Below are 13,726 nucleotides of genomic sequence, written 5' to 3'. Positions count from 1 at the left end.
TAAGGAAACAAGAATCAGTCATCTTAAGTAAAAGATTACTGTGGAAGCGAAACGTACTTGGAGAACAAATAAAACAAAGTTCTTCCATACACTGTAACTAACAACCAACCGAGGGACCCTGAAAACTTATATTGTGCCTCTTAGAAATCCTGGAATAATGTCTGGTTTTGGTCCTGCAGCACTTATAAACTTACGTGTGCAATTAACTTAAGTCCTGGTAGTGGTTTCCAGGTGAAAGATAACCGATTAGGAAAGCTTCACAACCGCATTTATGCTTAGCTTAAACCAGCAACTTCTTACGGCCGATGCACAAAAGTCTGCTTCCGCGTAATTTTACCTGCACTCTAAAATGTCATCAGACATTTACATCAAATTAAAATGAATGAGATCTGCTAGAAAGCTATTTCGCCTGCTGAGCCAACCCACCCAATATTTCTATAAAAGTTAAGGAGAATTTAAATAATGGCAAAACATTACATTTATCAAAACTGCAGCGTCCGCAAGAAAGCCACAAATCAGCTCGTGCCAACGTATGGCACTTATGATACAGCAACAGGATTTTCCAGCACCACTCCGAAGCCACTGCCATAAATTACAGCCTCCCACAGAAAGACACACTTCTGCGTCCGATTTATTCACGGTTAACAACGAACGCGGGGCAGGCTGATGTTCCACGGCAATGGAGATTGCGCAAGGCAGGCCTACAGAACTATGCCAGTGATTTTGTAGCAGAAGACTGCAGCTCCTTATTATGAACAAAGCGCCAGCCACAGCACAGCATCCCCTTCTGTCAGGAGCGTCACTCTCCCAGGCCCTTCCTAAGGCGCTGCCTCCAGAAGAGCCCGGCTGGATGTATTTACACACCTCTGTGAACTGACAGGCCTCATGCAATTCTGAAGTCCAAAATAGAACCACAGAACGGTTTGGGGTGGAAGGGACCGTAAAGCCCACCCAGTTCCCTCCCCTGCCCTGGGCAGGGACACCTCCCACCAGCCCAGGGCGCTCACAGCCCCGTCCAGCCCGGCCTTGGCCACTGCCAGGGACGGGGCACCCACAGCTCCTCTGGGCCACCAGCCCCAGCGCCTCCCCGCCCGCGCAGGGACGGATTTCTTCCTCACGTCTGATCTAAACCTGCCCTCTGCCAGCTTAAAGCCACCACCCCTCCTCCTGCCACTACAGGCCCTTGTCAAACGTCCCTCTCCAGCTTTCCTATCAGCCCCCTTGAGGTGCTGGAAGGCCGCTCTCAGCTCTCCCCGGAGCCTCCTCTTCTCCAGGCTGAACAGCCCCAGCTCTCTCAGCCTGGCCTCACAGCAGAGCTGCTCCAGCCCTCTCAGCATCTGCGTGGCCTCCTCTGGACCCTCTCCAACAGCTCCACACCCTTCTGATGTTGGGGACTCCAGAACTGGACGCAGTACTCCAGGTGGGGTCTCACCAGGGCAGAGTAGAGGGGGAGAATCCCCTCCCTCGACCTGCTGGCCACGCTTCTCTTGATGCAGCCCAGGATGCCGTTGGCCTTCTGGGCCGCAAGGGCGCATTGCCTGCTCATGTTGAGCTTCTTGTCCACCATCATCGCCAAGTCCTTCTCCTCAAGGCTGTTCTTGATCCATTCTCTACCCAGCCTGTATTTGTACCTGGGATTGTTCCGAACCACGTGCAGGACCTTGCCCTTGGCCTGGTTGAACTTCATGAGGCTGGCACGGGCCCACCTCTCCAGCCTGTCAAGGTCCCTCTGGATGGCATCCCTCCCTTCCAGCGTGTCGACGGCACCACACAGCTTGGTGTCATCGGCGAACCTGCTGAGGGTGCGCTCTGTCCCAGTGTCCACTGTGGACAAAGAGCTGGTGTTATTTACCAAGTATCTCAGAAGCACTTTTCTCTCCTTGTCTTTAGTTCCAGAACTGGTGCAGTCAGCTGCCAGGAGTCACCAGACAGGTCTGGGGTGGGGTGGGGGGTGGGGGGGTGGGGTGTAAACTTGGCGTGTGCTCGGAAGAGACGTCCCTTTATTCTGCATAATCCTTCTGGCTTTAGGAGGTCTTTCTCCTTTTGTCTGTAGGAAATTTTTACATTTGGCTAAACATTTGTTTTGTTAATTTATTTTCTTCCCTCTTAACTTATTTCCTGTGAGCTACTGGAAGTGAACTGTAAGTAGAGACCTAAGTCTAGTCTTTATAGGTGCTTAAATGTTTTAAGAATTTGGGCTTCGGAAAGCAAGTAAATTTGCCTGCGTCTAGCAAGGTCGTGTTCAGGGAGGACATCCTAACAGCTGTCTACTGTGCACCCAGCTGATGGAGACATTCAGAGGGGAACTGATTTCTCTGAATCCTTATTGCTGTTGTCTTAGGAGATCCCAGCTTGTGATTCTTCTTAAATTGCAGCTCTGCTGGGAAAAACTCATGCTGACTGTGAATAAATATCTACTTTATTGTAACTATTTTTCAACACTGAAAAACAACCTCTCCTGTAGACCCAGCAGTCACTCTGGTCAATGAGGGAACACTGGCTGGGGGGCTAACACACCAAACCCTGCAACAGCGTGGCTTTCGTGGCTGAACTGCAAATCCCATAACCCAATAAGGTCTCTTCCACTCAGTTTCTGTGACGGTCACGACAGCACAGCTACAAGTTGAGATTTGGAAAAATGTCAACATTTATTCAAAAGCAAAACAATGAAAAAAGTCAAATGCTAAAAGCATTCAAAATTGGCCTAAATCTAATCTCAATAAAAAAGGGGAGCTCTGTCATTTCATTCTTAAAAATAACTACATTGAACTTTTAATTACTGAAGAACAATACATGGGACTTAAAATCAAACAGTCCAAGCCTGTGAAGTGGGCCAAGGTAATGTCTTCAACCAAGCTGTCATTTCTCATTTGCTATTTTCCTCTTTGGCAACGTAACAGGCACTTCAAAAGAGGTAGCATTACAACATGGCCAACTAGAGCATGTCGCTCAGAGCCACATCCAGTTGGGTCTTGAGCACCCCCACGGACAGCAACTCCACAACCTATCTGGGCTTCTCTTCTGGAGTTTACCATCACGGTGAAATCTTTTCCCAGATTCTCGCTTGCTGCAACTGATGGCTGCTACCCCTTGTCCTGCTGCTGCACACCACCCAGAGGCATGTGCCCCCATCCCTCAAGAGCCACCAGTTGGCGCTGCAGCCAGCAGCGTGGTCCCCCATCACCACCCTCTCCCGGCAGCACGGATGGGCTCTCTGGCTTCTCCTCCCACACCCCGTGCTCCAGCCCTTGAGCTGCCTCTGCTACACTTGCTCCAGTTTGCCCATGTCTGTCTGGTACAGGGGGTCCCAAACTAGGCACCGGAGACATGACGTAGCCTTGGGAGTGCCAAATAGATGGGAAGAGCCCCTTTCTGGGACCTAACACATCCTGGGAGGCTGTTGGCTTTCTCTGTCACCAAAATACAGTGCTGGCTCACGTTCAACTTGCCCTCCAGCAAGATCCAGGTCCTTTTCTGCTTTCTGGACAGTCATCTCCAGCCTGTACCGCTTTATGAGGTTATCCCATCCCAGGGATAAGACTTGGCATTAACCTTTGCTGAACTCCATGAGGTTCCCATCAGACCATTTCTTCAGCCTGCTGAAGTCCTCTGAACAGCAGCCCTGCCCTCCAGCATACTGACTGCTCCCCCAACTTGACATCATCTGCAAAGCTGAGCGTGCGCTCCATCCTGTTGTCCAAGCTGCTAACAAAGGGGTCGAGCAGTACAGACCGCAGCATCGACCCCTGAGGAACACCACCAGCAACCAGCTGCCTGCTGGACTTTGCTCAGCACCCTGTGAGCCTGGTGGCTGATCAACTTTCCATCCGTCTTGTACATATGTCTACCCAGTACATGTGTCACCAACTGGGCTTCAAAGATACTACGACAGACTGCACTGAAGGCCTTGGTAGAGTCAATGTATACAACGTCCACAGCACTCCCCTTGTCCATGCAACTGGTCATCCAGGAAGGTCTGCTCCATCACCTTCCCACGACTGAGGAGACGCTACCCGGGACCTTCTTGCCCTTCTTGAAAATGACTGTGATATTTGGGGTTTCCCAGCCCTAAGGAACCTCGCAGCGAGAAGCCTCGCAGTGACATCAACCAGATCCCTCTCTCCCCTGGACGTGCCTTTCCCGCTGCCACAGACTCCTGCACATGCAATTCGCTTAAGGTTTTGCGAACCAAAGTGTATGAGACCAAGAGTCCTGTTGGCAATCACCATCCACCTCTCCAGCAGGCCATCTCGCAGGACTTCGATTCTCTGACTGCCTCACCAACACACGCAATACCAGCACGAAGTACGCCCAGCCCTCAGCCCTGCTGCCTTACTCTGCTTCATGCAAGCCTACACTGATACAAGCCAACTAAAAGGTATTTGCAACAAAATTCACATGTCATGACACGGCAAAATACAGCATTTCTTACAGCAGCTTGGTGTTTCCTCACACATACACTGCAACACTGCTTTTAAGAACAGCAGTATGTATTACAGGCTATTTTGCCAAAAATTTACTTAATATATCTGAAATTCTGACACCTCTCTATTGGAAGTCCTTAAAAAAATGTAAAAATCCCAATTTGAAAACTTGTAGTTACATTCTGCCAGCCTTGTCTTTGTGAACAGAGTCTCTCAAGAGAGGATGCTGACCTTTTAAAACCCCCTAGAAACACCACCCACATAAATAACCTCTGCTACATCGGGTAAAAGGACCTCCAGACAACATTAACATGAAGAGAGAGGTTATAGAGGGCTAATGTCAAAAAGCACTGTGAGCAATAAGTAATGCACACAAACCATGATGGATAATGACTAGCACAGAGCCTTAATTCATCTTTTCTCCATCATTTTACCGAGAGGAACCATATCAAATTAAACAGTGACCCAGCAAGGGTTTATTCAACCGTATAAAGCAGAGGCACGAAGGAAAGACATATTAAAGTGGCAACGACCGCAGCGTAATTGCAGCTTCTTAAAGGCACACCTCAGTTCCGAGGGAGAGGGGAAATCCTGCACACGAAGCAGCTGAACGCCGCGCAGCAGGAACGACTGGGGCACCAGGCGATGCTCAGCACGAACACGCCCGCATCACTGCAGTGAGAACCCCTCCTCAAAGCCTCGCGCAGGAACCTGCGTTCCACGTACTCGCAATACGCTCAGTGTTCAACTGCCCAGGGAAAGGGGCATGTGTTGTGACAACACAACATAAAACTCACCTAGAATGCAGTTCCTATCCCGAAACGACTTCCTTTAATTCCTTAGAGAAGTTTACAGAATGAAAGAATTTATGCTTTTGTGGTTTTAGGAGTTTGTATACAAACTGTTTAAAGTACTCTACTAATTTCCCTGTATTTCAGAAAAATACGTAATATATGGAAAAGTCAAGCCCAGTTCAGCCTGTGAACGCTATCAAACATTGTAACCTCACGATCAGTCATATTTTTACTGCTGAAGATTTTTAGAAGTCATTACATAAATTTAAAAGTCTGTAAATGAAAATATCTATGGCACTCATAAAAAAAGTATAGCGAGAGCTTAAGAATATGAAGTCAATCTACCTAATGACACAGTCTATCATGTAGTGTAATAATTTAATTGCTAATTTGTTTTTTCACGTAATGCTTTCATTATCCCTTCTTTACCAGAAAATACAGTATAAAGAACTTAGTAAGAATATATTTATTGGAAACCCACATTTAAGTATCTGCGCATGACGTAAGTGAATATTAGAAATACGTGATAAATCCTGCGCTTGCTCCACTTGCTCTAACATACAAAGCCATGGGACAGGCAAACCGTTCCCAGTGCCAGCTTCTGCCTGTACACACCACCAGTGAAACTGCCGACTGGTAGCAATACGTCATTTCTTCACTAGAAGTTGTTCTGGAAAGCAAAAACACAACAGCGATGTGACTTTTGAAAGCAAGATGGAGGTAAGTATTTGTTGGTAGGAAAGCTGTCGGTTAGAAGGTCAAGCCGGCAGGTGGCCTGCGGAAGCACGCGGTGCGAGGATGCACGTGGGGGCAGAGGCTCCAGGGTCCCTCTTTTGGCTCCGACAGCCCCGAAGGACCGCGCGGACAAAGGGAAACTGAGGAGCAGGGATGTGGAGTGAGAGCGGCCCGGCTCTGCCAGCAGCTGAAGCGTAACGCTCCAGTCTAGGCTGTTGCCAAAAATACCTGACAGTAACAGAACGCGTTTGAAAGCACGACACGTTCTCACACTTCCCATCTACTGCCAGATATGCACTATTTCTTCTGTTTTACAAGGTACTTTTTTTTTTTCCTCCCATACTTCACTAAACTCTCCAAAGAACATTTAAGTCTGCAAGAATTCCTTTCTTTGGAATAGAAGAATTTAGGGTTGACAGGAGCAGAAACCTATGTTTTAGACACCCAATCCAAAATATGACAGTAATTCTGTAGTTAATTTCACTTTTTCCGAGGATGCAAAGAGTCACTACCCAACTTATTTTATAAACTCCTCATTAAAAGTATAGAATGACAATACTAAAACGTGTACCGTGAAGGTAACAGCAGCATGGTGATAACGCAGCAGTTGCACAGGGAACTGCCGAGAACAGTAAGGTTACACGGCTTGTCCCAAAATGACAAAATCAGGATCCTGATCTTGCAGCCTATCTGCTGCGATGGTCAGGATAAGCCTAACTCAGCAACTGATCACTTCCAACTAAGATTTTCTTTAGGATCTACCTATACAGCAAAGGTATATTATTGTTGTATTATATGACTTCAAACAGTTACAAAGCCAACAGCGGTGGATGGAAACACGATGGATTGGGTCTTTTACTTGGCCCAGGTAAAAGCCGGCACAGGAGAGCGAGGAGGTACTTCACCTCGTGCTGGAGAACGTTACCCAGCCTAGGCTGAACAAAGCAAGGACACCCATGTCTCTGTATCATAAAATGACACTGCTTTTATTGTGCAATTTGTATAATCCCCAATCCCAACCTTTAAATCACCTTTAGACACTTGTAACTTTAAAACACTTACTTAATTCCTTTAACTTCAATACATAATTCACTTATTAACAGTCTGTCTATCTAACATTAAGAATGCAAAAGTCAGTGGGCTTTGGACGCAATACAGCCCAGTAGCTGAACCACTGTTTAACACCTTAAATATAAAAATGTCATCCTTCACCTCAGACATATAATGCAGCTGCACACACCTCACCAGTTTCCAACCACTGATGTGCTTTAATATTTCCAAATATAGTATTTGGAAAGAAGGAAACTTTGGAAATAGAATTTAAAGAATTATAGCTTGGGAAAGAGAAAATTGTTTCTTACTGCAGATTTCAAAGCAACAATCTTTATTTTGACTTTAACAGATAGTCGCTAGCTGCTCCACCATCTGTAAACCAGCATAAAACCAGGTAGAGATGATATAGATCATCTCTGCATGCTCAGAGAGGTACCTACATTTTAAAATAGGAAAAAAACCTCCTACTTCATGTCCCAGAAAGGGGATACCACATCTTTCACCTTACAGTATTAAGTCTCTTCTCAGATCCTCTGTTAATAGGATTCCTTTAGCCAGCAGATGGATTGTGAATACAGGCAGTTTCATCTACTAAAAGACAACATAAATCATCATTGAGAAAGGAGAGCCCGCAGGAAGGTTATCACCATACAGCCTTCTCCATGAAAGGTTTGCATTAAAGCATTAGTGAAATTAATTCATCTTTCATAAGAGCTTTGAGCAGTATCTGTGATCTATGATAACAACCAATTTCTCACTATGGGAAAAAAAAAATTACTCAGGCCTGATAGACTACACAAATCTGCTTTTTTTAAAATGGCCTAACATTATCTGGAGTGTTGCTCCCAGAGGCATCATTTGAGTCTTATGCCTAGCCAAGAGGACCCATAAATCAAGACAGAAAGTTTTGTTAGTTTTATATGCAGCGGGCTGTAATTATTTTGAATTGCATTATGCCTCAATCATCGTAATTACTTTTAGATCATCCTTAAGCAGCAGTAATAAAAAGAAAAGAAATCAGTCTTAAACCAGTTCTCACACAAAACACTAATGTGATACACGAAGTCTGGCTAAAGCACACAAGAGCACGTAAACGTAACGACACGCTGCTCGTGCATTCTGGTGCGCCGATTCACATTTTCAAAATACACTTGACTTTGTCATCTTTTAATTGGCATCGTTATTACCAAGACCCGGCTAGGAAGAAAACAGGTGATAACAAGATTAATTTTAGCTTTAAAAGTAGAAACACGAATACAAGAAGCAAAACTATGTCACTGTTGTTTTTCTGATGTCGCTGTGCTTACGCGTGCTTGAGAGACTCCTCAGTCTCTAGTCCAAAATGAAAAACAGCGTAGTGTAAAAATAACCACAATTATTTTCTGACTTTTCACGTCACATGAAAAATATGCCGGCTTGGTCCACGCACGCCAAATGAGCATGGAAAGTCACAGAACTGTAAATACCGATGCTGCTATTATCTGCTTTACTGCAGTCCTGGAGAGCCCGTATCGCTTCCCTGTCCCACTGCCTGAAGCTCGGAAATTAAACGTGTACATCCCCCAGCCTGTTCTACAAGAGCTACCGCCACCCCATTGTAAGGAATTGTGCTGCGTGCAGGGACAGAACTCGGCTTTCAAGTGGCTCAGAGATGCGGTCACACCCTAACTGTGAGTGTGTGCGGATTTTCTCTTTCCCTCTTTATTCCTTGCCAGGGTAAACAGTATCCCTGACAACACCAAACATGGTGCTTTCTCCTTAGAAAAGTCATTTAAGGTAACGTAACGCGTGGGAACAGTACGAAGGCGTCCGATCCTTAACAGGTATTTAGCTGCTGCCTGGGTTCCGGACCCAGCAGTCCCGCACCTAAAGCAGCGCGGCAGGGCGTACTGGATACAGAAGCTATTGCTCCAGTACGATCAGGGGAACAACCGAGCCCAGAGCACCCACAAAGAAACACCGGCCCCGGGCCACAAGACTGTGGGAAAGGCACTAGACTCCATTCCCCAAGAGGCTGTGAGGAATTGTTCATGTAAGAGGTAATAAATGACGCTGAACCAGTTACAAATTTGCCCGTTTCATGATGAAACAACAGCACTGAAATAACGATGGAAATAATTCTTCCTGGGTATCAATGAACAATCTATAATTTGACCTACTGCTGGTAAGTGTGGTAGCAGCGCTCACACACCGCTGTTCAGTGCTGTCGGTGTTACAAACAAATCATTCTACACCACTGTTCGTTTCCTACGCACGCTGTCAGTCACTCATAGTGCTACAGTTTATTGCTGATGGAGGAGAAAAATAAATATCTGAGTAACCGCTTGAAGTTCCTTCCAAATGATATAACACTTAACTTCAAAGAAGTATTTAAGATGTTTATCCACAGGAGGTAAAAGCTAGTAAAATTATGTCAAAGGCAGTTTCCCTTCCAGTATAGAGATAAAGAAAATAAAAATAATTAATTTAGTATCAAAGTCAAGAAAAAGAATAACCTACATCCCATAAATCCCGTAATTATTTATGCAATGCTCCTCCAAGCATCTGTGCGCCACGTAAATATCTCCAGGTCTGTATATTTACAAATTCTAAACTAATTTATAAACTTGTTTATTTCTTCCTTATATTGGAACATGCCTGTTTGATCCACAAATGTTACAGGAATTCAACAGATTTATTCACTTGGTTTGTAGTAGACACTAACCATTAAACATCCATGTTCTAGATGTCCTTACAATATTAAAAATGAGCAAATTAAAGTAAACATCGAAGAAGAGAACCGCAGGCAGACTGCACTTGCACCTGCAGGTGTAGCGGCAGAAACCCCTCAGCTGTGCTTGGGTTTGACAAGACCTTCACCTTCAGACACGCAGCACTCCCCAGTTCTTCAGAGCACAACAAAAAGAGGGAGTACCAGGGCAGCAGCAGAAGAAAACACCACTGTGTTTTCAAGTTACGTGTATTCTCGTACCAGCAAGAAACCACCTTTTCCCCACGGAGCCGCAGCGACCGCAGCAGCACCAAGCCGCTCCGAGCAAACCAGCAGTGCTGCAACCAGGATCACAGAGCTGCTGCCGCGGAATACAAATGGAATCCACTCAAAGTCGCGTCTCGCCCTGCCAAGGAGTAAGTCACCCCAAAACAGACTTGCAGTTGGCACTGGGTGCGATTTCTTTAGTTGTAAATGCACGAAAGTCTTTTCATCGCTGCCTCCATCCTTCACAAGGATTTGCTGCTATACAAAGAACTCCATTTGAATTCGGTAAATCCACGCAATGACTTAAAACACGTATTATAGGCGACAAGCAACTGACACACAAATACGAAACCCAGACTCGATTCTGACCTTATTTACATTACTGAGAGTAGCTTCCCAAGTCATCAGAGCAAATCAGAGTCCAACCCAGGATTTGGGAATGCTCCACGGGATTGTACATACCTCAGGGAAATAATCCTGCGGAAACTTCTCTTTTTCCAGCATGGGCGTACTTTCTAAAGTGTCTGAGTAGATTTCTTTCCCGGTAACCTTTTTATACTTCTTAGCTAGGAAGAGAGACAGGACAAAATTAACTCACACATCTTTAACATCATAAGCAACTTACCGTGCTCGCTGGCAAAGCAGCAGCACCTACAAAATAGGCGGTAGGGCCTTAGCAAAAACATGCAAGCACTGAGCTGTTCTGGGGGAAGAACAGAAACCACAACACTGTGTATGAACATTTTTGTTTATATCCAACATCTTTAAGCTCTACAGTTACGCGTACTGTTATGTTTACTACCCAGAGCACTGTAAAGTGTTGGAGCTCTGATTATGAACCAGGTCTCTGCACACCCTTGCACTCAAACTTTCTGGCACAGTTCTTCCAGGAGAGGCACGTTTGTGTCCTCAGCCAGCACCCAGCAATCCACACTGGATAATTAACAGGAAAATTAATTAATACAAAACATATTAAGGTCAGAAATCTTACTTATGAGTAGTGATTATCTGTATGTTTTACCTAGCAACTCTTTTTTTTTTCAGATTTTAAGTCTACTTACCTAAGCGTCAGCTGATGCGCATCTGTAACGCATTATTAATCACATCTTTCACCCTTCTAACGAGTACATATTCATTTAGATCACCTTAGCTTTTTGCCTTTTTTTAAATCAACAATATTGACAATCATCACCGACTTAGTGTTTGGCCACACTTAAACGGTCTGCTGAGCTAGCTGTGTCAGTGGGGGCGCTGATTTCTATCACTGCAGAACGGACCCAGTAATGCTGGTGGAACTCCTAACCAACGGTGAGTCGATCACAAGCCAAGCAGCGCATTCCTTTTCTAGAACTGATCTAAGGCAGACTTGTTTTTAATTAACGATTGTCTCTACAAAGAAAGGTGACATCCTCAAGTCATCCACTGAAGTCATTTAACTACTACAATGCCCTGATACACAACAAGAAATGTGAAAAAAAGTTATTCTATGAACAGACTGAATGTTTCCCTCAGGGACAAGAGAGTAGCAGAAAATACACTACACCAAAACCAAGTGGTCTCCTGAGTGGTCTAGAACACCAAAATTAGAATTTTCTCTCTGTTATGTCCTAAAACAGGAAGGGGGACAGTCAATGAAAATCAGAAACAGCATCGTGAAACCTGATAAAAAGAGGAAGCTCGCTTTCTACTTAATGCATTATTTTGCTGGGCAACTTACTGTTCCAGACTGTCAGACTTAAGCAAGATCCTGAAAAAGACTGGATACTTGTAGCCCTTTAAATACCCAGAACCACAACAGAAATCATACACGCGTGAAGAGACTTAGAGAGGACAGTTGTTAAGCTTCAAGGCCCAACCTGAACAGACTGCCGAGGTGCAATCACCTCAGAACTGCCCATCAGAGGGTTTCCTCTGGGTCTCTGCCACGTTTAGAAACAGTTCCTGGACCAGACAGAACAGCGGTCTGTCACAGTACGGCCGTCCCTGCATCCATGGGTGGAAACTATTTTCAACTCTGCTAACATCCCGTTACCTGCGTGCCGGCTTCCATCAATCAAGACAGCCCGTTAATATAACTCACCAAGTCTCACTTGGGTGTTCCTTAATCAGTTAAGTGGCTGAACATTATTTAAAAAATAAAAATCAGATCTCAGGACAAAAAGGCACTCTTTTCTTTCCTTGTTTTCTCCTGAAATGTTCTGTGCTTACACATTCAGCTCAGTCACCTCTGAATTACTTGTGCAGCCACTTGGAAACCCTAACAGCAAAAAAGGGTCTTATTTCTCAATGGCCTTCACTGATACCAGGCCTTCTGCCCTTCTCCTCATGGGATTTCTTCAAACCAAGAAAGTAAAAATCTTGCTCTGAGGATATGCAGAAGATGAATTGGACCCACTCCACTCAAATCTCGTATTAGCTGCTCTGCAACGCTGTAGCCACCTACCTCTTTCAGACCGTCCACTCCTGGCTACCAGCACATGAGCTGATGTGAAGTTAAAGCTGGAGTGGGTGCTGTGTTTGTAAAAGAGACTTAGTGATAAAGCATATCACTTTCCACGGTCTTTAATGGATGGTTACATCACAGACAGAAATAGCACAGACTTCCCAGCCTTAACAATCAATCTACGGATCCGTACAGCCCATGAACAAGAGGTTCTGCTTCTTGACCCACTCTGTGCTTGATCTCTCTCCTAATCAGCTCAATCTATTTGCATCTCTAAAGGCAAGAACCTGACTTAATTTACCAAAGTCCTCCGACACAGGAATTTGGGCAGCTGTCTTAAAGCTACCTTTAAGCTGGAACTACTCAATGGGACTGAATATTGACTAGGCACGCACAAGAAAAAAAACTCCAAAACAACTATTATCAAGAGCCCTGAACTGTCTAGTTCTACTGGATATCTGGTGAAAAAACCAAGCAATACAAAAACGTGTCACTTCAAGTTGTCTAGATAAGGTATTTTATACAATCTGAGGAAGCATTTACTGTAACGTAGCAATATATCTTCAGGGGGGGAAAAAGTATCATTCCTTATATGCCAGTCCCTTTGAGATCTGGCTCCCACAGGAAGACTAAACAAATAACCTGATAAACTAATGTGGCATCGTTCTGAGTAGATCATGGATGGATGGGCCTCCTTCAGCAAGTTTGAGTGTGTCAGCAAAAAGACCCCGATGCCATTCAGGATACAGAAAACATTTGGCAGAACTGTAAGGACTGAAGGCTCCTGCTGTCAGAACCTCAATAAAAGGCGGCACTTGGCAGAAAGGAGACACTTCACCACAACTTACGTTAACATCAAGGCTAAGTATGAGCTGCCGATTCATTTCCATGACGGCTGGGAAGTAAATGCAGGAGGAAAGAAGCATGCTTTCCCATGTATCTCCAAGTAAAGATACTTCTACACTATTTCTGATTTCACACCAGAGAAAAGGAGATCCTGTCTCTAAATCAAAGCGGTAGACTGAAACCGGCCTGATATGCCATCCAGCAATCCCCTCTGTTGGATGATGGCCCTATGGAACACATAGCTTGTCAACAGTTTAAACTGTAAGCAAACTTTTGGGTCTCTGACCACTATGGAAATAGTCCAACACCTTCTACGCTGCAGTAAGTAACACATGAGGCTGTAGGAGAGAATTCTTCTCATTTTAAATCTCAAGTATCTCTTCCTGAGAACTGAAAAACAGAGCCAATCGTTTTCCCAAAGACTGTATTCGGTCACATCCAACTGTGCAGTGAA

At 44.9% G+C, this 13,726-nt stretch overlaps 1 protein-coding gene across 3 annotated transcripts in view; it reads right to left on the bottom strand.

Moving 5' to 3' along the window:
- INPP5A (inositol polyphosphate-5-phosphatase A) overlaps window positions 1–13,726 on the bottom strand; it is a 237,685-nt gene that overhangs the window by 97,550 nt on the left and 126,409 nt on the right. For all 3 annotated transcript variants that reach the window (XM_086752447.1, XM_086752448.1, XM_086752449.1), the window contains exon 6: window positions 10,446–10,549. In XM_086752447.1, the coding sequence (XP_086608573.1) occupies window positions 10,446–10,549 (104 nt within the window). The remainder of the gene's footprint in view (window positions 1–10,445; window positions 10,550–13,726) is intronic.

This window comes from Chlamydotis macqueenii, chromosome 7 (genome assembly GCF_036417535.1).
Source record: "Chlamydotis macqueenii isolate bChlMac1 chromosome 7, bChlMac1.mat, whole genome shotgun sequence".
Lineage (NCBI taxonomy): Eukaryota > Metazoa > Chordata > Aves > Otidiformes > Otididae > Chlamydotis > Chlamydotis macqueenii.
This window is presented reverse-complemented; position numbering and strand designations above follow the sequence as displayed.